The sequence below is a fragment of the Solanum pennellii genome, chromosome 5 (assembly GCF_001406875.1).
Source record: "Solanum pennellii chromosome 5, SPENNV200".
NCBI lineage: Eukaryota > Viridiplantae > Streptophyta > Magnoliopsida > Solanales > Solanaceae > Solanum > Solanum pennellii.
The window spans coordinates 75,148,615-75,172,519 of NC_028641.1; the positions used below are offsets into that span (position 1 = coordinate 75,148,615).

Consider the following 23,905-nt stretch of genomic DNA (forward strand, 5'->3'; position numbering starts at 1 on the left):
TACATTTAGTGGCTAATAAAATTATACATTTGAATTATTTATAACTCATGTCTCTTCATCTTACTTGTAAAGTTTAATACTAAATATGAATCATGACTTTATATGCTTCATTTTTCGTAAATCTTATAAGTATTTAATTAATGTTTAAAAAATTATAATAACCAAATGTAATAATAAAATAAAAGAAAACAATTTTATTTTGACGAAATCAGAGTTTGGATAGAACATCACTACTCCTAGAAAAGATAGAGAAAATTAAAATATCTAAAATATTTTCAACCTAATACAATATATTGTTATTTCAACATATTATCCCTTATTCCATTTACTTCACCACGGTGAATATTTTGTTCTAATATGTACATATACAAAACAAATAAATATATTTTATATGTTTTAAAAAAGTCTATGATATCGCAGACGAGGAGAAATATAAATATTATCTATATATTCGATACTAACCTAAATATTATATATTTCATATTATTATCTTATAAATATTTCATATAATCGCGCGAAGCGCGAATAGTTTCACTAGTATATATATATAGATGAAGATCACAACATGAGTTTAGCTTTTGGCTCCAACTATTAATTGTCATGTAATAAATAGGGTTAATAACAATGAAGAATATTGGTCAACTATCAAAAGGTTAACTTATTGCAAAAAGAAATTTAATAGTCGCTTAATGCTATTTAAAGAGCATATAACGTTTGCTCATATTGGACAAAAAGTTATGCCAATTGTGATTTTTCCCAAGAAACTTATATCTATAAAATAAAGAGATTGGCAATGATGTTTAGTATTGGAGTGGGATGTATAAAATAGAGATTTGTTTTTTGTATTTTGTATTTTGTATGATAAGAATGCGCAATCAAGACCGAAACAAGTTCTACGTAGTGATAATTAGGCCAAATATATTGTAAGGGACGGAGTGTTAACTAATTAAGCACATTCATACCTAAAAAATAATAGTAGTGGAATCGATAATATTGAGATGAATATGTATGTGCGTGGACATATTAGGAAAGATAAGATTAAAAATGAATATATTCAACACAAGGTGAGAGTAATTTTCGAATACAGCAAAAAAAGAAAAGTTGAGACAGTGGCGAAGCGGATGCATGAATACCCTAGTGAATACGTATAATAGAATGTCCATATATAGCAAACCAAATAAAAGGCAAAGATGAGTCAAAAAAATATTGAGAAAAAATAATTAAATCGAAAATGATACAACTTCATTTTATCATGGAGAACCTTATAGGAAGGTGTGAAGGTGAACTTCAACTTCTTTGTCATCCCTTCTTGAGCGAAAAATTTTATTCGAAACAATCTTTGTACCTTTATAATATAGGAGTAAGATCTATTTACACGTTACTTCTCGAAATAATTATAAAAAATAATTTTAAAATACAACATACTTTTTAATTTAATTAAAAATTATTAATAAAGTTTCTAAAAGTATTATGGGTGGGAATCTTTTTACAACGTCTCTTTGCTGGTCCAACCTAACCTAACAAACATGGCCAGTTCAGCCATTATAGCCTGTCATCTGAGCTGTTTCTTCAACAAATTCAGCTGTCATTTTGTTGCCTTTTACTATAAATACTTCCTTTTGTATACCCAATTTTCATCATCAATTTTGCACAAAATCTCTCTCTTCCTCCATCTCAATTCACATCATTCGCTTCGAATTCATCGAAATTCTCCTTTCAGTTTCATCAATGGCTTCTGTTAGCATCATCAAGGCTTTTGTCCTCGCCGTATTTCTCGCCGCCGTTGTCGTTTCAGCTCAGGAACCTACTCTTGCTCCGGCTCCGGCGCCTGATGCCGGTGCGGCTTTCTCTTTGCCGGTTTCCGGTGCTTTGATCGGAACTTCTTTGCTCGTGTCCCTGTTCGCTGCACTAAGGCAGTAAAAATGTATGGTTTTTTTTTATTTATTTGGTTGGATGATTGAGATTGGATCTTGGTGGCTTTTTATTCTTGTAATTGATCGTATTATTCTATTGATTCTTTGTTTTTCCTTGTATATGAGATTATTATTGAAGTTATATTAATCATTTGATTCTTCCTAAATAGATTGCATAATTATCTCTTAATTTTTCTATATTCTCTCTGTTTGATATAAACAATTATGTATTTTAAAAGTTTAAAATCGAAGTCAAATTAAATAAACAAATTGAAACAAAAGAAATTTGAGCTTAATTATGTTAATATTTTTGTCTAGTAAGATGAAAAGAGGCGGAATTGGAGTTCACTGAACCGTCAATCATTTCTTGTTTGAGGTTTGAGCTTAATTATGTTAATATTGGTCTAGAAAGATGAACACAGGCGGAACTTGAATTTGAGAGTTCACTGAACCATCAATCAATTTTGGTTAGGGGTTCATTAATTAGTATTCATATAAATTCTAATTAATTTTACGGGGTCTACAGAAAAGTTACTGGTTCAATGGAATCCATAAACTCATCTAGCTCCACCTCTGAAGACCAAGTTAAAGGAAATGTTAATCAATAATTCGTTTATAGGCCCTAGGTTCTGATCTCTGGTTCAAAATTCAGTGAATTGAAAAACAAAAACAAAAAAAAGGTACATGATTCTTCCATCGAATCTTTCTTGCCTAAAGTGGTTGATGAGAAAACAAAAATTGAATTTGTTTTGATTTTGGTACAATATCCCGAGGATTGATATGAGGCTTCACATAGATGAATTAAAATTTGTTTAAGTTTGCTCGGATATAAATTATTGATAGAATTGATGATATTATTGTGCTAGTAGACAAATCCTAAACAATGATCGATCCCGAATCATCAGGATGAATAAACCATCTTTCAAATCAACCGAGTCATTTCAAACAAGATGAATCTATGTAATCGACAATTGTGAATCGATGAAATCAACACATCAATTTCTAATATCTAAAAACTGCAGCTTTTATTATTATTATAAACCGAGTACATTCACAAATCAAACAGAAAGCAGTTAAACACAAGATACTGATACACAGAGATAGGGGTATATCTATAGCAGAAAACACTATAGATATGAAAATGTTAGGTGAGATAGTAAATCAATCCGATCAGATCTAATCACTGTCGCTGCTGCTGCTACTATCATGTCCGTCATGTTTCTTCTCCTTCTTCTCCTTTTTGTCTTTCTTCTTCTTCTTCTTGTCGTTTACATGATTCTCTCCACTTTCTTCTCCATGGATCTTATCTTTTATCTTCTCAACAAATCCTTCCTTATGCTCATCCTTCTTGTGTCCTTCTCCCTTGTGTTCCTCTTTTTTGTGTTCTTCTTCCTTATGGCCACCTCCGATGTGGAGTTTCTCTTCAATTTTGTGGATGATTCCTGCCATTGTTAGATCAGATGAGAAATTGAGTTTTTTTTTGGCGTTTTGCAGAATTGACAATTGTGTGAGGAAAATGGTGTGTGTGAGAGAGGTATTTATTGGGGAAAATGGAGATTCGTCGGCACGATATTTCTCATTCAACTAATTTTACATTTTTAACCTTGTTACGTGTACACGGTTCCAACACGATTATTATTATAAAAAGAAAATGGATACTCTATTCGTTCCAATTTATATATCATTTTTTCTATAAATAATTAGATCACAATCGGGTGGTTAAAGACATATATCCTATGCCCCAAAATTTAAGGGATCTCATTTTTAATAATAATAGGTTATAAATTATTATATTTTAATAAATATTGAATACTATTTGCAGAAAAAGTAAACTTTTCATGAAAAATTAAGGAATTATTAGAAAAAATTTGATATATTTAGAGTACTATATCTCATGAAAAATAATTTCAAATAAGAATGGTTGTATAATCACTTGAAAACTAGAAGAAATCAGTTATATAAAAGTTATTAACAATTCAAGTTTAAGGTCCCGTTTGATTTTTACTTTAGGCCACTAGTATGCTTGAGCCGCTCCTGATCATAATACTTATTATTTTATAAAATTTATGCGTAAAATTACTATATTTTATATATTATACCCTTGATAGATAGTTGATTAATTTTGAAAATGTGTTCATCATTTATTATAAAGTTGACTTAAGAAAATATTAAATAAGGAGAAGAATAAAGTTATATAGTTTGTTAATGCAAATACAAAGTAAAAATGTGACATATAAAAAGGGATGATAAGAGTAATTACTTTCTCTAATTTGGATTATTTGTATGATTAGATATTTAAATTGATTTTTTTTAATATGTAGTATTTTGACGATAATATACTTTATATAATTTCGTAAAAGTATAAATAGGCATCAAATTTGAAAAAATAAAATATTTTAGTGAAATAATTTAAAACATTTGTAATGTTAAGAGTAGATTGGTTCACATTTGGAGTCGGCAAGTTATTGGCCACAAATTAGAGAGGAGATTGAAGGCTAAGTGCAGAGACTTGTCTTATTTGCTAACAAGTCAAAGTAGAGAATAACTCAATTATTAGAAAATAATAATAGAGTAATAGTAGTATCATGTCTAGGGTCATATCCCAGATATATCGAAGATGTGTTATGTCTTATCTAATGATCACCTTATTGTAATACTGTCTTACTTTCGTTAAAGAACTTAATTGTAGCTTTGGAAATTAAGGGTCTAATCACATACATACTTATATCTAGGGTTATATCTTCGATAAGTTGAAGATGTGTCATGTCCTGTCTAATCACCTTATTGCATCTGTGGAGGGCTTACTTCCACTAAAGAACTTGGATGAACCATTGGAAATTAAGAAGATTGCAAGACAAGATTGGTGAGCTTCAATGACAGATCAAGAAGATGTTTACTATAGACAGAGTAGAAAAGGGGCTCGGCGGGAAGTGGAGTGCACCATGAGAGAAGCAAGGTTAATATACAACATGGATTCTAACAATGTAATTGGACTCTCGTGTCGATTCAAATGAATCATCAAACAAGATAGAGCAATGATTAACTTGCTGTTCATGACACAATAGAGCATCTTAGAACAAGATGAAATTGAGGATTTGTCATTGTCCCCATGCAGATTTGTCATAGAAACCTCGGTTCAAAGGTAGAGAGGCTGTTCCAATAAACCCTCGGCTCAAATATTTAACATCAATATCAAAATGCTACTCATGCGTGATAAGAAGAGCCAATGAAGAATAAGCATGTCGGAACTCGCCTTTATTAGTAGAGTTACCAGCCTATAACACCTTCACAAATCATTACAAATGCTACATATAACTAACATGTTTGATATAAAATATAAACGAGGAGAAACCAATACACATATCGCCTATTTGTCATTCCTCTCTCCTGTTGTTGATGCCACAGTTCAACGCGTTAGGGGAGGAAGACAGCAAATGAAGTTCTGCTTCCACTCCCCCATAAGCAAAGCAGTTTTATGAACATAGCAATTCACATTTGTGCTTGTTAAAAGAAATGACCAAATTAATAACTAGCACTTGGTAAAGTGAGTACCGTTCATGAGCTCGTTGTTCAAAGGGGCAGAGGGGTATATCATGGCTGCTGAATGTGCTCCTTGAATGAGAACAAATTCAATATGCTGCCTTCCATGTTGAAAGTGCAACTGCAATACGACCCTTCCAGCCCTGCAGTAGCCATTCACTATCTACGTCAATAATGAAATTCTTGTCGTACACCTTGAATCGTTCTGTTGTCATTCTCATAATCTCCTCATCCAAAGGAAGCTGCCGAAAACCAGCCTTCAGAATTCTAACTTGCCATTGCTTGTATGTTTCTGGTCTCTCAATTCTCTCAGCACCTTCACACGCGATGGCATTCATTGCCTCCTGACCAAGTATATTCTTTTCAACCAGCATTCTCTCGTGCACTTCCCGGGGAATAATAGTTTCAAGCATATCAAACAAGGATGAGTAGTGAAAAAGAGCCTCACGGAATCGTGAGATAAAGAATGGGGCATTATAACCACCATTTACAGTTCCCTGTATGAAAACATCTGGATTCAACCTCCGGATAAGATTCAGAAAAACATCTCTTGGACTATTGACCACCACAGTCTCATCAAGCAGATTCCTAAAACGGTACAGACAGTTTACCACAAGAACCTCACCCTTATTGATCTTAAGATCCTCGAGTTTAACTGTTTCCCACTTTTGCGCTATAGCATTGAACTCAAAAGGAACTTTGAAGCTCTCAGCATAATTTGCTAACCGCCTACCAGTTTCCTCAACCCTTTCTGCTGGTCGGAAACCAGGATTTGGAAAATCAATCCCAGTTATACGAAGCTTGGGAGGTCCACCTGGTCTAGAAGCGAGACGTTGTATGAGGCCAGGCCATTGGAAACCCCACATAATGCCAATATCTATAATATGTACTGTTGAAGCCTTTTCAGCTAGATTCATAATTGTCTTATTTGAGAAAAAGCTAGACATAGTCCTGAACGGGCAGGCAGCAAGCAGTAGATGGTACGCTTTCAAGATATCAGCTGCTGATACAGGCCGTGTAATAAGGGCTTTATAGATATGAGTACCGGAACCAGCCATCCGTGCCTCAAGACCGTCAGCAAAATAATGTGCCAACCTCTGCATTCCGTCCCCCATAGGAGAAGAACTTTCCCTTATCTGCTTCAGAAGCTCATTTGCGGTCCGTTGATTACCTACAGCAACAGCTTGTGCACAAAGTGTCAAAAGTGTTCTCAAGTCTACCACATCTCTTTTACCCCCTTTTTTCTTTCGTTGTAACTTCTTACCGTTAGATCCCTTTGAAGGGCCATTCTTCGATGCATTTTGCCTTGATATAGCCTGCAAGGCTTCACGAAGAGCAGATTCATTTTTCCCTGCACTGCATAGCAGCACCCTATCAAACATTTCCGATCGGACAGTTGATTCAGAAAACACTGCAGACTGCTTGTTATTTCTCCCTTCCGTTAAATCTACTACATCTTCATGAAAGGTATTTTTCTTCCCTCTCGACCTTTCAGTATATTGCTTTTCCCCATACTTGTCAACCTTTACGACTGCATCTTTCCTCTCTTTATACCGTAGCTCCTTTCCCACTACATGATACCTCACACTAGCAAGCAAGCTATTGCCTGTAGGAAGGAACTTACTTGCCTCCTCCACCCCTTTCTTAAACTGCATAACAGACTCTCCGTCACTAAATATGTCAGGAATCCTAAGTGTACTCACAGGAGAATCCACAGGCACATCCGGGACAGTGCCTGACAAACTGTTGGATGACCGAGAAGTTGAATCCAAAGCAACATCATCGGGAACAAGTGACACATCATCCTCACCAAGATCAAGAATCCAATTTGGGCATAGTAAACCATCACGACCATCATTTCCACTATAGTGGCCCATAGCATAACGTTCAATCTGACCTAAAGTGGACGATTTCTCATGATTTGTGGAAGAAGGATACTTCTCTCCAATAACTTCGTAAAACGATCTTTCTGCAGCTTGAAGAGCTGCAGATTCTTGAAACATGCAAGTCTTTTCTTCAATATCCTCTTCCATAAGCATCTGATTTATATACTTTAGAACCCCATCACTGAAATCATAATCCTCATGAAAGTCATCTGCAGTTGATGGGACTAAAGTATTTCGTTCGACATCAGATTGAAATGGACTAATATCAACATTCCTGTTGACAAAATTATCACTAACTCTAAGATTATTTATCAAATTCGGATCATAATCGTCATGAAAGTAATCATTAACTCTGAGATTATTAATCAGATTCGGATAAGCGAAAAATGAGCAATCTTCATCCTCTAATTTAACTGCAGATCCTGCCTCATGATATTGCCCCATTACATCAATTTTCAACTAAATCTGCAACAATCAAGTATTCAAAACCCCAAAATGTCATCTCCAAATAAAATCCTTTTCAACCATAAAATTATCAACAACAACAAAAAAAAAAGAATTGATCACATCAACATGCTAATAATACATCAAAAATACAATACCCAGAGCTTAAACTCGGGAAACAGCTGTTAAGATGTTCCACAGGGATAAAACTAGCTTTTGAGGTTGAGTTAGGCCCAATATCCATCTTTACTACAACAACAACATAACTAAAACTCTACGAGTGGGATCTGAGGAAGTTTGTGTGTACACAGATATTACCCTACTTCTACGAGTGGGATTTGAGAAAGTTAGTGTGATCTTACCCTACTTCCTTACGAACTACAAGATAGTGTGTACGCAGATCTTATCCTAATTTTTTATAGACTAAATAAAGGAATAGTAACTAAAACAAGACAAAATACTACTACACAACGCATTACAAAGCATACTAAATAAAGGAATAGTAACTAAAACAAAATAATACAAAGCATACTAAATTAAGGAATAGTAACTAAAACAAAATAATGTGATAAACGAATTATATGGATAATAGATAGTAACAAAAATTGAAAGAATCTATAAGAGTAATACTAACTAAAATCCACAAAGAAATGAAAATTAATTAAAGTTTAATCTACATCACCAGAATTCAATTGATTATCAATCCAAAAAGAGGTAACATTATGTTCAACACACAAAAAAAAAAAATAGTGAAGAAATTAAGAACAGAAAAATTACCTGAAATTTTGATCAAAGAAGAGAAAGAAGGATATTGAGTATTTGACTTTTCTTGGTTATAAAAAATACTATAAATATAAACTCACCACAAATGCAATTTTTCCACTGTTGGGGTCTTAACAGAAAAGAATAAAAAAGGAAAAATGTGTAGTCCATTTTGGTTAGTTCTATCCAGTGTTTAAAAAGGCGGACGTGAAGCGGAACGTTTTAATTTATACAATATAGGGTGAGACATAAGTTCTGAAATATAGGGCGTAAGTCTCATGAATTTATGGGGTATAGTCTCATATATATTCAATTTTATATTTTTATTACTAATAAAATAAGTAAAAATAAACCTTAATTTTTATTTGAGATAAATATTAATAATTAATAATGAAGAAACAATATTATAATTACTAATTGAGAAATATTATTACACTAATAAATTAAAAATACCGATATATTTTTATGCCCCAAAGCGTTTTTAATACGTCCCGTCTCGAGACTCGTCCAAAAAATATCTTTTAAAACACTGGTTTTACCAATTAATATTTCAACATATGACTTTTATGAGATGAAAATTTTAAAATTTTCTTACTTATATTTGAGAATTTCATATATTATTAAATATAAAAATTATTTCATAAGTTTATATTTTATATTGGAAAAATACTATACTTTATATCTAACAAATATTTATTCTATACATAAATTGTTTAGTTAATATTATTATGTTTACCAACCTTGAAACTATTTATATCAGATATAATTATTATTGACAAATTTATATTTTCTCATTATTTCTATAGACCTAGTTCAAAAGTAGAGAGACTGTTCGCTATAATATTTCGACTTAAATATCAAATATCAATATCAAAATATTATTCATGAAATCTATACCTATAACATATTCACAAATCATTACAAATGCTACACATAACTAACATATTTGATATAGAATATAAATGAAGAGAAACCTATACACGTATTGCCTATTTGTTCAACACTTTATTTTATGTCGTGTAGAAAAAAGTTTAAATATATCATTAAATAGAAAAAAAGCTCATATATATTACCTATTAAAAATTTAGCTCATCTAAGTTATTTCAGTTAATAAATAATGATATGAATTAACTTTTTCTCAAATAAAAAATAACATAGATCAATTAAACATTTTATAAATAACATAAATTAATCTTTTCTTAAAATTCAAAAATATATTTAAGTCTTTTCCTTATGTATAAAAATATAAACACACCACATAGTGACACTGTAAATTTTCCACTCATGGGGTCTTTATGAAAGGAATAAAAATGGAAAAAAGTGTCCTGAAATTTCTTTGTTCCAATCAATGATAAGAATTTAGTCAATTTTGGTTAGTTTTACCAATTTGGAGTTGAATCATTTAAGTATGATTATTAGTTGAAGTCCAGATTTATTCGATTCGATTTTATATATTATTAATTTTTAATTATTAATTTATTAAATTTTATTCTTAACAATTTTATTTAACTAATAAAAAATATTTATAAAATAAATATATGATTTCTCTAACAATTTAATGTGACAAAACGTTAATGTACTTTATAGAATGCTTATAAAATAGAAAAAGTAATAACTAACCTGAAAAAAACTATACAAGTGCAACACAAAAAGATATTAAGAAAAATAAAGTTCTTACTTTAAAATTTTTAACGTTTTGTATACTGTAAAGTTGTGAAATCAAAATTACTATATATATGAATTGAATGCCAAAAAGCAAAACATAATAAGCAGTCTTGATATTGAGATAAATATTTATATTTATGTAGGGCTAAAGTAGTAAATTACTACGATATGATAATTTGATAATTATTTTTTCATTAAATCATTAAATATCCGTTAATTGAATAGCAATAAATCAATAACATTATTCTCGCTCAATTTACTCGGTTCGATTTTTGTATAACCTAAGCATTATACATAAACATGTTCTTTAAATTCAACTTCAGTTAATATTTACTTCTTCAATTTTAGACATGTATAAGTAGGTACTAGAATTTGTATAAAAATTAAATACGTAGATATATGTATCCTATTTGGTACATACAAATCAATTCAAGTATAATTCACGCAAATTGTTAAATAGGACGCGTGATAAAAAGTATTTCTTTCTTAAACTCTGTAATCCGTTAGACTACCTATATATTACATGCCACGTCACCATTGTTATCCACTTGACTTATCTCCCTCATTTTCCTCCATTTATCTCACTTTCAAAAATATCTATTTTTCTTCTCTTCCATGTTGAATTTTTTTGAAACTATTTGAAAATGCATTTCTCATCTGTTTTATCTCCTTCAAATTGCTCATTAGTGAAGAGATCACACCAAAATCAACTCGAGAAATTGTCTTTTACGCCATTGAAGAATCTTCGGTTCTGTGGACTGAGAAATGAGATTTTAGCGTTTGAGTTTTTGAAGCTTAATCGATGTGAGACTCAGAGAGTGAGGAACTTTCGAAGGAGTAAAATAGTAGTATCAGCTTCGGTGGCTGAAAATGGCAGCGCTCCGACGTCGTTTGATTATGATTTAGTCATAATTGGTGCTGGTGTTGGTGGTCATGGTGCTGCATTACATGCTGTGGAGACGGTACGAGTTTGTTCGATTTTGATTTGATACGAAATTTGATTGAATTAAATGAAATTTTTTAATCTTATGGTTATAAATTAAAAATAAGTAGAATATATCAAAATTTACTTTTGTTGTGTTTTTAAACATATCACTTAAAAATTAGATGAAAGAGATTTTTTTAAAAATAAGTTGTAACTTTGATGGTCCATTTTCTTTTTATAAAAAAATAAATTTTACTCCGTCTCATTTTATGTGTGGCATTTCTCGAATTTTGAGATTTAAATAAGTTTATCTTTTACTATAAATTTTTTATTGATTTTTAAACATTCTGAATTATCAATTATTGTGACTTACATTTGCATAGTTTATAAATATATAAATTTCATTTCAAAAAAATTGAAATTTCATGCGCAAATTTTCGGTCATACATTGATGCTAGAAAAACGAAAACTGTCACGTGAATTGGGAGTTTGGGACAGAGGGATTGGATACTAGGAGCATTGCAACTCTGCTTTGTGCAATTTTTAAAAATCTTTTTTTTTTAAAATTTCAAAAGATGGTTTAATTTGGTTTTGATTCAACTCCAAAAGTTAGTTAATATGAAAATGCAAAGTTGAGACAGAGGGAGTATGAATTTTGAACATTTTCGTAGGGAAAAAGCGATTGATGAGTGGAAATGAAGTCATAGAAAGTGGCGGCAATGTGGCCCCTAACATCGCGAATAAGAGGAAAGAGAAGTCATAACAAGGTTTATGTAGGTGAACCTGCGGTATGGACATTGTTTGAAGCATGCTAAGCATAATGACTAGCGAATTTGCTTAACCACTGAGGAGTGGCAGGGTTAGGGTGCTTTGGACCCTTTCATGCATCTCCCTCCTATCTTTGGTGCGTGATCACGTGCATCTTGGTGATGAATGAACCACGCCAAGGAAAACTAACATTGATAAGCTGCCTCTCGCGTCCTGTTTAGACATTGAGTGTGCAAAAGTTCTTGCCATCTTATTTTGTGTTCTCTAGACTTTTCTCACATTTGTATAACTTTGTTCTTTGGGGATCACACCAATCTAACTGGCATTAGGATTTCTTTCGACTAGTACTATGCGTCTCTTATTCTCATTAAAACGTGTTTTTTGACAGGCTAAAGGAATGTTTTTAGGCCTTCTCAAATTGATTGCACCAACATAATCCTAGCAACAATGACTAAATGTTCACTTATTTGCGTCAGGGGGTGGAGGGAATAGCAATGATACTAATCGGTAGAAGAAAGAGAAAAATTCTGTGGACTCTAATCCACACGGCACTTTTGTAGTTAGTTTCGACAGCCTCATGTCTTTGTCACTTCACTAGCAGAAATAACATTATTGACCATTGTGCATGTTGTATATACTTAGTTACTTGTTAGTTCTATCGTAGTTGTGATGACTGGAAATTTATACTATCCTTTCAGGGTCTTAAAACAGCTATCATTGAAGGAGATGTAATTGGCGGAACTTGTGTAAACAGAGGCTGTGTTCCTTCTAAAGCACTTCTTGCAGTTAGCGGTAGGATGCGGGAACTTAAGAATGAGCATCACTTGAAAGCTTTGGGTATACAGGTGATTCCATTTGTTAATGTAAATGTCTCTGCATGAATAGGGATGTATCTGCAGCAACAAGCAGCTAAATATACGACCTCGTTTATATTAGTACTCTGGACCAAAAATTAATATTTCCGTTGCATTACATAATATGGTGTTTCAATACTCACATTGTTTAAGTTATTACTCCATTTGACTTATGTATTAAGTGGTAGCCGAAGAAAATATTATAGTGGGCGAAAAGATTGATAGAGAAACGTCATATCCAGTTTTAAATTTGAATATGTAAATGATATGACTTCTTGAAAGTTGTACGGAGTTCTATTACTAGTGGAATGATTTCAAACATATTGATATGTCCCAAAATGTGAAAAGTGTGGATTAAATAGGAACCGGAAGAACATACAGAGTTGGTTACTTATGGTTCTATGACATCCTAAAATGTCATTTGGCTATCGTCTTGGAGAACTTGGTGGTCGTTTAAAGAACTAATCTGAAAATTGGCAGATATTGTCTGTTGTCCATACACTTCCCAATCCACTTTCTTCAGTTTTCTTATTTCCCTTTTTACAAAGCAGATTGATTCTTGAATAATCCACATCACCTCTAGACGTCCTCATAAATGTGTCCGAGTCTGCTGATTGATCAATCTCTTTCATGTGAATGACAGGTTTCTGGTGCCGGCTATGACAGGCAAGCTGTTGCTGATCATGCTAATAATCTTGCCTCGAAAATTCGTAATAACTTGACAAACTCTCTGAAGGCACTTGGTGTGGACATTTTGACAGGAGTGGGTACTATAACGGTAAGTCAATCTGTGCTGTGAAACGAATATCATTAAGAACTTATTCTACTTTCAATCTTAAACTACATGCTGATGGAATACTTCAGGGTCCTCAAAGGGTGAAGTATGGAAAAGTTGGTTTTTCTGGCAGTGAAGTTACCGCTAGGGATATAATTATCGCTACCGGTTCTGTCCCTTTTGTTCCTAGAGGCATTGAAGTTGATGGTACATTTTCTTTGTTCTTTCCATTCTTGCTACATTTTTGCCAAGATTCCTTGAAAATTACGTGTGGTCTGGTATTGGAGGCTTTGTTCTGTGGTATAATACATAAACATACATTCAAACTTGGCCTCAGCTAGCAAGTGAGCACTCCAACTTTGAAAGTGCACATCTAGACACCTTAACTTGATCTCAACTGACAACTAAATGCTCCAAATCGTCCCAACTGTGTCTCGTGAACATGACGCTGACGTGACACATAAATATTGGAGGTGCCTAGATTATCATTTTGTAAGTTGAATTGCTCAACTTACATAGTAGAGACGTGTTGAAGTATCTAGATGTGCACATAATTGGAGTGTTTACTACTTTACTTGCAAGCTGAGACCAATTTTGAGTGTGTGTTTATGGATCATGCCGCCTTCTTTTAAGATGTGGTACCTTTTGGAAGGTGAATCCTCACCATTAGTCATACAACTCATATTCATTTTCAGGGAAGACTGTGATTACCAGCGATCATGCTCTCAAACTGGAGTTTGTACCTGAATGGATAGCTATAGTAGGAAGTGGTTATATTGGACTTGAATTTAGTGATGTGTATACCGCACTTGGTAGTGAGGTAGTTTCCTCTCTTTTAGATCTCTAATTTATTTTCTTAAGCTGTTCCTTCTTTCCGCCTTTGAATGTTGTTTTTAGGCAAAATTGGCCAAATCAACCTCTAGCTAAAACTTTGATGACTCTTTTCGAAAAGGTTTGATTATTTTTGCATGTCATTTTGTTTCAAAATGAAAACTGAACTCCAATTTTTTTATGCACTTAATATTTTGCTTTCGATTTGTTTCAGAATGTCATCAATCGCTGAAACCGAAACTTGCCACTCGAAAAGGCCCCTGAACCAAAATGTGCCATTTCAAATATATCGGTCTTTTCTTTCTTTGTGATGTGATCATTTGCTTGGTATCACACAGGATGTTGTGGTGACTGTTCTATTTCTTGTTACCGTGTAACTGCATCTCGTTTCCTTCTTTGCGAAACATTACATTTCAAAATTCTGACCGGTCTTATTTTCAATCTTTGAAGTTTATGTTACTTGTTGTCTACACTGCCATCCTAAAATCTTGCATATTGAAGGTTTTGCTGATTGCAATCTTAGTATATCCTAGATTCAAAATGGCTTAGTTTTTTAAGAGAACAAGCCTTGCTTTCCTTTTTCAAGCACGAAAACGATAAAGTCTCAGATCAAACTAGTTGAGGTCAGCTATATCAATCGTTACTATCCATTTTGCTCCATTTGAACCTGTTTCATATGTATAGATAGGATTCATCATCAATTAACTAGTTCAACGCTAGTTGTTTTAACCTACAACAACCTCTTTTATCCAGACTTGTGACAGGCAAAAATGTACAGAACTCACACAAGCGGTGGAGTAGTTCTTAAATTAAACTGCAATAACAACATACCCAGTGTAATCCCACAAATGAGGTCTGGGGAGGGTTGGGGTGTATGCCGCGCTTACTCCCAGAGAGACTGTTTCCGATAGACCCTTGGGCTCATGTAAAGCATAGTAAAGTCAAGTATGAAGAGGGAGATACAACAATGTAGCAATTATGTTGAACATAATGGATAAGTGAACAGTAGCAACAACAGCTGTTTGACCTTGCACTTTGCTTGTTTGAAATGTTCTTAGAGCTTAATCTTCTTCTAAAAGTACCTCAACGATTTTGAATTCTCTTTGAAAAGTCAGATAACTAACACTCATTTTTTATCATAGGTTACCTTTATTGAAGCTCTAGATCAACTTATGCCCGGATTTGATCCAGAGATTAGTAAGTTAGCTCAAAGGATTCTCGTAAATCCAAGGAAAATTGATTATCACACTGGAGTGTTTGCAACGAAGGTGTTGATCTGTCTTGTTTATGCTACTTTAACCACAAGTTTCCAAATATCTTAACTATCTTCTCTAATAATTCGTTCAGATCACCCCCGCAAAGGATGGGAGACCAGTTGTTATAGAGCTAACTGACGCCAAGACTAAAGAAGTAAAGGACACTTTGGAGGTAAAACAATATTATTACGCTTCTTTCGTTTTTGGTTTTTATAAGAACTTGTACATGCATTTCACAAAATTGTCTGGAGCTCATTGCTATAGAATCATTCTCTTTAACAATCAAAATTAGGTTATTTTAAGGTATGTGTATTTGAATATTTAGTAGAATTAAGACAAGTTGTGTTCTATATATTCTTGTTGTTTTTTTGAATTTATAGACGTATTCTGCATGTTTTAATAACAATTATGTTTAATTTCTATTGCACTGCAACATATACTTCGGTGTACTTCGTTCCCTGAGTGTTTATGAAATATCTCAGAATGTGTATGAAAAAAAGCCAAATGGAGAAAAGTACAAATATATATGTTTAGTCCAAGACTACTAATTATAAATGACAAATATATGGACAAAGAACTTTTGATTTTTTTTTACGATAAAGTGAAATATCAATTATTTAGTGTCGTCGAATCACTAGGAAAAATATGTCTTAGAGCCTTGATGATGACATTGAAGCGTACATTATGCGAGGCAAAGCGTTCAACACGTTATGGCCTCGCTTCAAGGCTTAACCGCGCTTTGACAACACCAGATGAGGAAAAGTTGAACTTCTATATGGACTTGGGCAATCATCCCCTCATAAGCTAGCTTTTGAGGTTGAGTTAGCTCAAATCCATTTCTTTACGATTATACTTCATAAATCCTAAAAAACGTGAAATGGAATTGTGATCATTTTATTAATTTGCAGGTTTGTGAAAAAATATCAAGTGAGTGACCTCTCTTTGCTTTTTTTAGGTTGATGCAGCTCTAATTGCAACTGGTAGAGCTCCCTTTACGAATGGTCTAGGCCTGGAGAATGTATGTCTTCGCATAAAAACATATACAATAGTCTACATTGATACGAAGATTTTGTTCATTTTAATGGTCAACTTTTGCAGATCAATGTGTTGACACAACGAGGTTTTATTCCTGTTGATGAGCGTATGCGAGTTGTTGATGCTGATGGAAATTTGGTTAGCTGGAACTACTCTATTGTCGACATGGCTTTAAATGTTGTTCTAACAATGCCTTTACCACTAGGTACCTCACCTTTATTGCATTGGTGATGCAAATGGTAAAATGATGCTTGCTCATGCAGCCAGTGCTCAGGGAATATCTGGTGTGTATTGAATTATGTTACGAATATCTTCTATACATCCAACCGTTTTTCTTTAAAATCGCTATCATGTTACAACTCAGTATGCCTTTTTCTTATGAAATAGTTGTCGAACAAATCTCTGGAAGAGACCACGTGCTTAACCATTTGAGCATTCCAGCTGCTTGTTTTACACATCCGGAAATCAGCATGGTTGGGTTGACAGAGGTGAAAACTGAATTTCTTTCTGGACTGCTTTGTGATGAGAGTCGAGAGACCACTTAGATTTTGCGGTCTCCGTGTTGCTAATGCTCTTATTATGTTCAAGTTTCTTCGCGAACTTGTTAATAATTGGAGGAGGATATTGAATACTTCAACACACTGACAGATCATTTGGTTGATGGGATTAACTAGGTTAAAAAATGCTTTTACTTAGTTTTTTCTTAAACTGGATTCTGCATTTTGCAGCCACAAGCTCGAGAGAAAGCTGAAAAAGAGGGGTTTGAGATAAGCATTGCAAAAACAAGTTTTAAGGCAAACACAAAGGCACTGGCGGAAAATGAAGGGGAAGGGCTTGCAAAGGTTCTACTCATCTATTACCTCTTGAATAGCGTTTTCATTTCATCGCAAACCATAATGGTTGAGATTCATGTGTTCTTCGAATGTTGAGTTCCTATAGCTAGATATTTGGTTATATGTTTCGTCACTTATCTGAAACATTCAAAATTGTGTCTTGGATTGATATATCCTAACCTGTTTACTGCTTCTTTGATATATATAGTTGATATACAGACCGGACAATGGGGAAATTCTTGGAGTTCATATCTTTGGTATGCATGCTGCTGACCTTATTCATGAAGCGTCCAATGCCATAGCATTGAGAACATCCGTGCAGGTTATCCATTATGCGATACTGTTTTATCTCAAGATTATCTTATTAGTTCAACCTTTGGGACTTGGGAGCTTCAGTTTTGACCTCCTTCAATCTCTCCATGCAGGATATAAAGTTCGCAGTGCACGCACATCCAACATTGTCTGAAGTCCTTGATGAACTGTTCAAATCTGCTAAGGTAAGCCTTTTTGTGACGTTATAGGATAGACTAGGCGAAAAAGTATATCACTTTAATAGTAAACTTGTTAATTTTACAACATTTTCTCTGACTAGCTAAAGGAATTGGAAAAAATTCAACCAGGTAACTAGTCACGTCCATCGGCCACTTAGTGAATCAGTTGTTGTCTGAAATTCTGAAGCCTAATGAGTTTGAGGGAGCTACTGCACCACCGGTCTCGCTATAGGATCATCTTCAACAAAGCATTGAGATGTAACAAGGATAGATGTGGATGACTAGCTGCATATAAATTAAGTTGCAAATCAGGTTTTCATGGAAATTGATACACTGATTCCAGGGTATTTTACTGAGGCCTTGGAATGTCAGTGTGAAGTGAAAATCGACATTTTTAAGTAGTGCTCGCGGAGGCCTTTACAAATGTTGTAAGAAGATGTATGTTCTGCTGTAATTGCAGAACAGAGGAGGCACATAGGCTCTGCCTCTATTTGGTTTATGCTTTGTATTGATAGTTCGTGTGTAATTTGCTAGTGCTGAGTGCAATGAAACGTAGGAAAAACAAGTTTCACAATCCCAAGTCAAGTGATAGAAAACTAATGAATTATAAAGACATGATGCAACTCCATCTACTTAGAGTATGTTAAGGATGTTAAAGATAGATGATACAATCCGAGATACACAAAGTAGCGGAATACAAAATAATAATTGAATGTAAAAAAAACTAGAGATTATAGCCACTTCCCAAGTTAGAGTTAGGGTCGAGTCCCAATTTGAAAGTCAGGTCATGGATTAGGAGTGGGAGTCGAGTCATTGTTCGGATATTAGATTCGGGTCATGATTGAAAGTTGGATCTCAGATTGAGTGTTGGGGTTGGATAACAGGTTGAGAGACGGGATCAAATTCTGATTTGAAAGTAGGGTCCTGAATCAAGAGTCAGGGTCAGATGTTCAGGTCAAGCATCGAGTGATATAGGGGTTAGGTTTTGGTTCAAAAGTCGAATCTTAGATCCAATGTCGGGGTTGGGTCTCGATTCGAAATTTAAATCACAGGTTGGATATGGAGGTAGGATCCAGTTTAGAAGGCGAGTTATGGTTCCCGATTTGAGTGTTGTATTCTGATTCGGGTGTCAGATCTAAGTTTGTGTTGAGTCTCGATTAGGGGTCGAATGTCGAGATCAAATCCCAAATAAGTCATCAGGGTCAAGTGTTGGGGTCGGGGTTACGGTCGGGTCTAGTTTGAATGTCTAATTTCCAGTCGAGAGTCGGGGTCAGGTCTTGGGTCGGTGTCATGTCTAGGTTTGAATGTCGAGGTTAGTTACCAGTTTGAATGTAAGGTTCCGAGTTGGGTGAGGTCTTGGGTTTGGTGTCGAGGTGGAACCCCGAATCGTTCATCAGGACCATTTCCCGTTTTAGGTGTCGTGGTCAACATTAAATCTTAAGTCGAAAGATATAGTCATTTTCTAGATCGAATATTAGGGTTGGGTCTTGAATTTTTCGTCGGGTTCGTGTCCCTGTTCGGGTGTCGAGTTCAAATCTCGGATCAGTTATCAGAATTAATTTTCAAGTCAAGAACTATTTTTCTAAAAAGTATTTTCTACTCGCTAGCGTGAAATGAAAGCAAAATTCTGGAAAATATTTTTTTATTTACCAACCAAATACTAGAAAATAATTTTTGGAAAATATTTTTAACTCACAAACCAAACATGAGAATTTAGCTAATTTGGATTGTCTTTTCTTTTTACTTATAAGCCAAAAGTCATATGTCAGAATTTGTAACTTGTGGCTTATTTTTAGCATTTTAGCTTAAAACTAAATACTTATAAATAAATACTCTTTAAACTTATCAAAAAATTGGTGTTCAAAAAATATTTTAGCTTAGAAAGCACTCAAAATAAGCTAATCCAAATTTACAAGGAAAAAAAGATAATTAATTTTAACTATTTTGATTTTGTAAACTGACAAATAATTTAGTACAATTATTTATAGTAATGTACATAACTAATGTTAAATGGAGGGACTATTGTGTGAAAGAAAATATACAAAACGGTTTAATTTTATTTCTAACTGTCAAAATTATACTTTATATATTCTACAAAAAGACGTTGGTTAATTTAGGAAAATAGTTTATTTTGGTAAGTTTTTCTTACAGTTCCCCATTCGATATCAAATTAGAAAATCGTATTCAACTTCATTGTTTGTAAACTCAGTCTCACTACTGGTGTTATACCTTCTCTCAAAGTTGCTGCTGGACTATTGCGATTCGCGGCGATTAAAACATGGACTACTCTGATTCATAAATTTGGTGTTCTAATAGCAATGTTGTTTCATTTCTATTGCACATCCAATGATATACTTGGTCTTACTATGTGAATGAAAATAAGGCGCAAAATGGAGTCAAGTACAAATACACCTCATCAGATAGCAGTACTAATAAAAGGCTCAGAGAACTTAAGATAGCTTCGAGTCTGCACATATTCACACTGTACTACAAATGCCATTTGCCTCCAATGATATATAAACACTAATATATACGAGTTCTGTCGAATTCAATAATATTGGATGTTACTAACACTAAATTTAGATGGTAAAGCATTTCAAAGATCATTCATTTATTAAGAACTAGTTTGAACTAACAACAGAGAATTCCAACAGGGTTGAAAGAAATATTGAAAGAGCATTAATTAGAAGACAGCATAGAAAATTCTATCTAGTGATATGCGCGATAAAATAATCCAACTCCATTTGAGAAGCACCCCCTTTCTCAGTGGACTTCCTCACGGCTTCTCCCAACTCTTTTGCTCTTTTCCTAATCTCGTCTCCTTCTTCTGATGCCATTAATTTCCTCACGACATTATCAATGGTGGATGCAGTGACCATCTCATCGCGTTTCTTGTCCCATTCCGTTATAACCAGGCCTATTTTCAACATTTCTGTTAACAAAAAACCATTTTTTGGGTGGTCAGAGTGTGTAGGCCAAGCAATTATTGGGACTCCCATAGTGATGGTCTCTACACAAGAAGTCCAATCACACGCACTTAAGAACCCGCCAATGGATGAATGAGCCAAGATTTCTGTTTGTGGTGCCCAATCTCTAACTAGTAACCCGACCCCGTTTAGTCTTTCCTCAAACCCTGCATGAAACTCAAATTCTCTATTGAGGTTTGCCCCGAGATAGATATCAGTATTATCAGGATCGTTCAACAACCATATGAGCTTTTGTTTGCTAAGCTCTAAACCCATCGCGAGCTCCTTAATTTGTTCATCAGAAAATGAAGTCAACATATCATAAGATACGTAAAGAACTGAGTTTGGAGGTTGTTTATCCAACCAATCCAAACAGGGGAATCCATTTTTTTCATTCTTAATAGGCCGGAGAACCGGTCCTATTGCCCATTGCTTCTTGTCTTGTCCGATTCCAAGCAAGTCGATAAAAGTATTACTACCTTCCATTATTTTGCTTGTATTATGAATATCACCCGCGGAGCTCTTCCCTATATATTGCACTTGAAAAGATCCTATTCGCATGATCTCTTCGCAATACCATCCTTCAGAGGATGGTAGCTTTTGAAGTAGTTGTTGTTCAATAGGGATAGGCAATCCAACATGAGGAAATAAGTGATCACAATACATACCAAAGGCCGAAATCACAGGGCTAAAGATGTATGACTCTGCATTATCAAAAGATGAAATATCCTGAACATTGTAACACATTAGACAATCATGTATCATGATAATTCGTCTTGATTTAGACGAAATATCATGTAAGAAGGAAGTAATGGATTCGCGGAGATGCATGGTAACATTCCAGAATAAATGGAAATGTTTAGGTACTTCACTCGGGATATCAGGATCGAGTGGAGTAGGAATCATTTCGAGGTCATGAAAATGAATATTGACTAAATCGGAAGGATTTAACATCGTGGCACGAGCCTTAGTGTCGTGATTGTAACTAGGTAGGCTAAGATAGTGAACAGAGAGACCATAAGAAGAGATTAAGCAAGCAAATTGGAGAAAAGGATCAAGATGACTTTGTGTTTGAAATGGAACCATAACTACAACAACTTCATCACCTAATTGTTTCTTCAAATTTGGAATATTTTGAGTGTTTTCCATTGGATTTTCAGTGAGAGTGAACTAAGAAATAGGAGGCACTGGCTAGCGTTTATAGAGATGAGATACTAGTGTGGGCGTGGTAAAACGTGGTTAATCAAACATCTTTCGTCAAAAAATTATATGTTCGTTTTCCGAAAGTGAAATGACTTAAAAGTTCTAATAATTTTGTATTCCCCAACTTTTCTTTTACCTACTATGCGTCTACTCATTCATTGCACATGGGTCTTTTCACACACTTCCCGAAGCAAGTATTCTCTCCGTTTCACAAAAAATAATCTAGTATGACTCAACACGAATTTTAAGAAAATAAAAAAGACTTTTGATCATATGAAAAGTTATGTCAAATGTACAAAATTACCCTTTAAAATTGTGGTCGTAAGCCATTTTTAAAAAAAAAAACTAAAAAGGAAAATATGCCGTTCTTTTTTAAACGGAGGGAGTAAATAAAGGGCAAAAGACAGAAATCACAACTTTTAAGGCAAAATTACTATTTGTCCCTTATAAATTTATAATTACAGAAAACCCTCAAACAGATATAATAATATAAGCGTTGATACATTAATCTGATGTGCGAGATATATTAACCGTTAACTAAGATACATTACATTTTATACATGATACACTAATTTAATATACTTTTTATATATGATACACTAGTTTGATGCGCAAGATACATTAATTTGATGTGAGAAAAAATGAGGAATTCTGGAAATTTATAAAATTAATAAGAGATAATAATAATAAAAGAATTTAAATTTGATATTTCTGTAATTTTTTCTTAAATAAATGTTGTACAATTAGTTTCACTATCATGTTGTTGGTATTTTTTGTCTTCGTTTGGTCATTGTGATGAAATAGTAATTACATAGAAAAGAAAAGTAAAATTTTATTTAAATAAATGATTATATATTTAAATTATATTTTTTAATTATAAATATAAAATTTGCATAAATAATCTCAATTTTTTAATATAATTTTGTTTATATTAGACATTGAATTAAATGTGATGAAAATTTGGACTATTCTCATAATAGTCTGACAATATTATGACACCATATTGACATTGGGAAATGCATTCAAAACTCCTAGGCCGCATCTTATATTTAAAAGATGTAAAGGTGATCATAAATATCAGAAAATCGAAAAATCGGATTGAACCAAATTTATTTAATTTTTTAGAACTTTTATTTGGTATTAATATTATTTTTTTTGGAAATTAAATTTCTTGATTTAGTGTTAGGTGTAAGAATCTCAAAATTTTGATATATCCAAAAATAAAAATTTTATTTTAAAAAAATTATTTTTTTCTTATATATATATACGACATAATCTCAACACAAAAATTAATAATTCAATCAACAATTAAATCATTAATGAATAAATTAAAGTAACACCAAATGTTTCAATAGTTAACTTGAAATATTAATTTTCAGGAGAAACTCAGACATATTTCTACCAATGTACATTATGTAAAGAATCATCTTCATATTTGTTTTTCTCGATAAATTGTTGGAGACACACTGTTCTTGATAAAGACAAATATTCCACGGTAATACACATTTTTCCTTATCATAGTTTGAATTTCTAACCATCTTATATTTTATTTTTTTCATTTCACACTGAAAAAATGATTTAAAAATATTGAACTAAATCGAATCGAAATAGAAAAAATCATACCGAATAACCAATATATGAATCGAATTAGTTTTTAAATATGGTACATACTTTCCTAAAATTGAAAAACAAAATCAAAGTTTGATAAAACCAAATCGAATAACCAAACGCCCGCCCAACCAACAAAATCATAATTAG

At 33.3% G+C, this 23,905-nt stretch overlaps 4 protein-coding genes and 1 long non-coding RNA gene across 7 annotated transcripts; 2 read left to right on the forward strand and 3 right to left on the reverse strand.

Moving 5' to 3' along the window:
• Positions 1 to 2,912: 2,912 nt before the first annotated feature.
• Positions 2,913 to 3,441, reverse strand: LOC107018604 (dehydrin HIRD11). Its single transcript, XM_015219127.2, has one exon. The coding sequence runs from the start codon at positions 3,360 to 3,362 to the stop codon at positions 3,090 to 3,092; it is 273 nt and encodes a 90-aa protein (XP_015074613.1). The 5' UTR covers positions 3,363 to 3,441; the 3' UTR covers positions 2,913 to 3,089.
• Positions 3,442 to 5,048: 1,607 nt separating this feature from the next.
• LOC107019065 (scarecrow-like protein 30) lies at positions 5,049 to 8,692 on the reverse strand. The gene is made up of 2 exons (XM_015219647.2): positions 8,561 to 8,692; positions 5,049 to 7,804 (listed from the first exon to the last, which is right to left on the reverse strand). Exon 2 carries the CDS (start codon positions 7,781 to 7,783, stop codon positions 5,543 to 5,545), a length of 2,241 nt encoding a protein of 746 aa, XP_015075133.1. The 5' UTR covers positions 7,784 to 7,804; positions 8,561 to 8,692; the 3' UTR covers positions 5,049 to 5,542.
• Positions 8,693 to 10,774: 2,082 nt separating this feature from the next.
• Positions 10,775 to 18,593, forward strand: LOC107020411 (dihydrolipoyl dehydrogenase 1, chloroplastic-like). 3 transcript variants are annotated; one of them, XM_027917127.1, is made up of 16 exons: positions 11,037 to 11,172; positions 11,807 to 11,923; positions 12,602 to 12,748; positions 13,401 to 13,535; positions 13,622 to 13,739; positions 14,228 to 14,352; positions 15,506 to 15,631; positions 15,711 to 15,791; positions 16,575 to 16,637; positions 16,718 to 16,792; positions 16,860 to 16,938; positions 17,042 to 17,142; positions 17,383 to 17,496; positions 17,696 to 17,809; positions 17,913 to 17,984; positions 18,108 to 18,593. In XM_027917127.1, the coding sequence occupies exons 2-16, from the start codon at positions 11,855 to 11,857 to the stop codon at positions 18,153 to 18,155; spliced, it is 1,467 nt and encodes a 488-aa protein (XP_027772928.1). In that variant the 5' UTR covers positions 11,037 to 11,172; positions 11,807 to 11,854; the 3' UTR covers positions 18,156 to 18,593. The 3 variants fall into 3 exon arrangements, with proteins under 3 accessions (XP_015076245.1, XP_015076244.1, XP_027772928.1); XM_015220759.2 differs by lacking the exon at positions 11,807 to 11,923 and having other exon boundaries at positions 10,775 to 11,172; positions 18,080 to 18,593; XM_015220758.2 differs by lacking the exon at positions 11,807 to 11,923 and having other exon boundaries at positions 10,776 to 11,172.
• On the forward strand, positions 14,348 to 14,839 carry LOC114077312. The gene is made up of 2 exons (XR_003578497.1): positions 14,348 to 14,484; positions 14,578 to 14,839. It is a non-coding gene; the product is annotated as an uncharacterized LOC114077312 (long non-coding RNA).
• Positions 18,594 to 20,556: 1,963 nt separating the features above from the next.
• On the reverse strand, positions 20,557 to 22,218 carry LOC107019877 (zeatin O-xylosyltransferase-like). Its single transcript, XM_015220239.2, has one exon. It carries the CDS (start codon positions 22,091 to 22,093, stop codon positions 20,684 to 20,686), a length of 1,410 nt encoding a protein of 469 aa, XP_015075725.2. The 5' UTR covers positions 22,094 to 22,218; the 3' UTR covers positions 20,557 to 20,683.
• Positions 22,219 to 23,905: the final 1,687 nt, after the last annotated feature.

What these genes read in the sequence shown, in the direction of transcription:
- LOC107019877 (XM_015220239.2), bottom strand. Translation starts at nt 22,093, where the DNA reads ATGGAAAACACTCAAAATATTCCAAATTTGAAGAAACAATTAGGTGAT.
- LOC107020411 (XM_015220758.2), top strand. Translation starts at nt 10,855, where the DNA reads ATGCATTTCTCATCTGTTTTATCTCCTTCAAATTGCTCATTAGTGAAG. An exon ending in GCATGGTTGGGTTGACAGAG is followed by an intron (nt 17,143 to 17,382) that starts GTGAAAACTGAA and finishes TGCATTTTGCAG; the next exon opens with CCACAAGCTCGAGAGAAAGC. An exon ending in AACTGTTCAAATCTGCTAAG is followed by an intron (nt 17,985 to 18,107) that starts GTAAGCCTTTTT and finishes AAATTCAACCAG; the next exon opens with GTAACTAGTCACGTCCATCG.
- LOC107019065 (XM_015219647.2), bottom strand. Translation starts at nt 7,783, where the DNA reads ATGGGGCAATATCATGAGGCAGGATCTGCAGTTAAATTAGAGGATGAA.
- LOC107018604 (XM_015219127.2), bottom strand. Translation starts at nt 3,362, where the DNA reads ATGGCAGGAATCATCCACAAAATTGAAGAGAAACTCCACATCGGAGGT.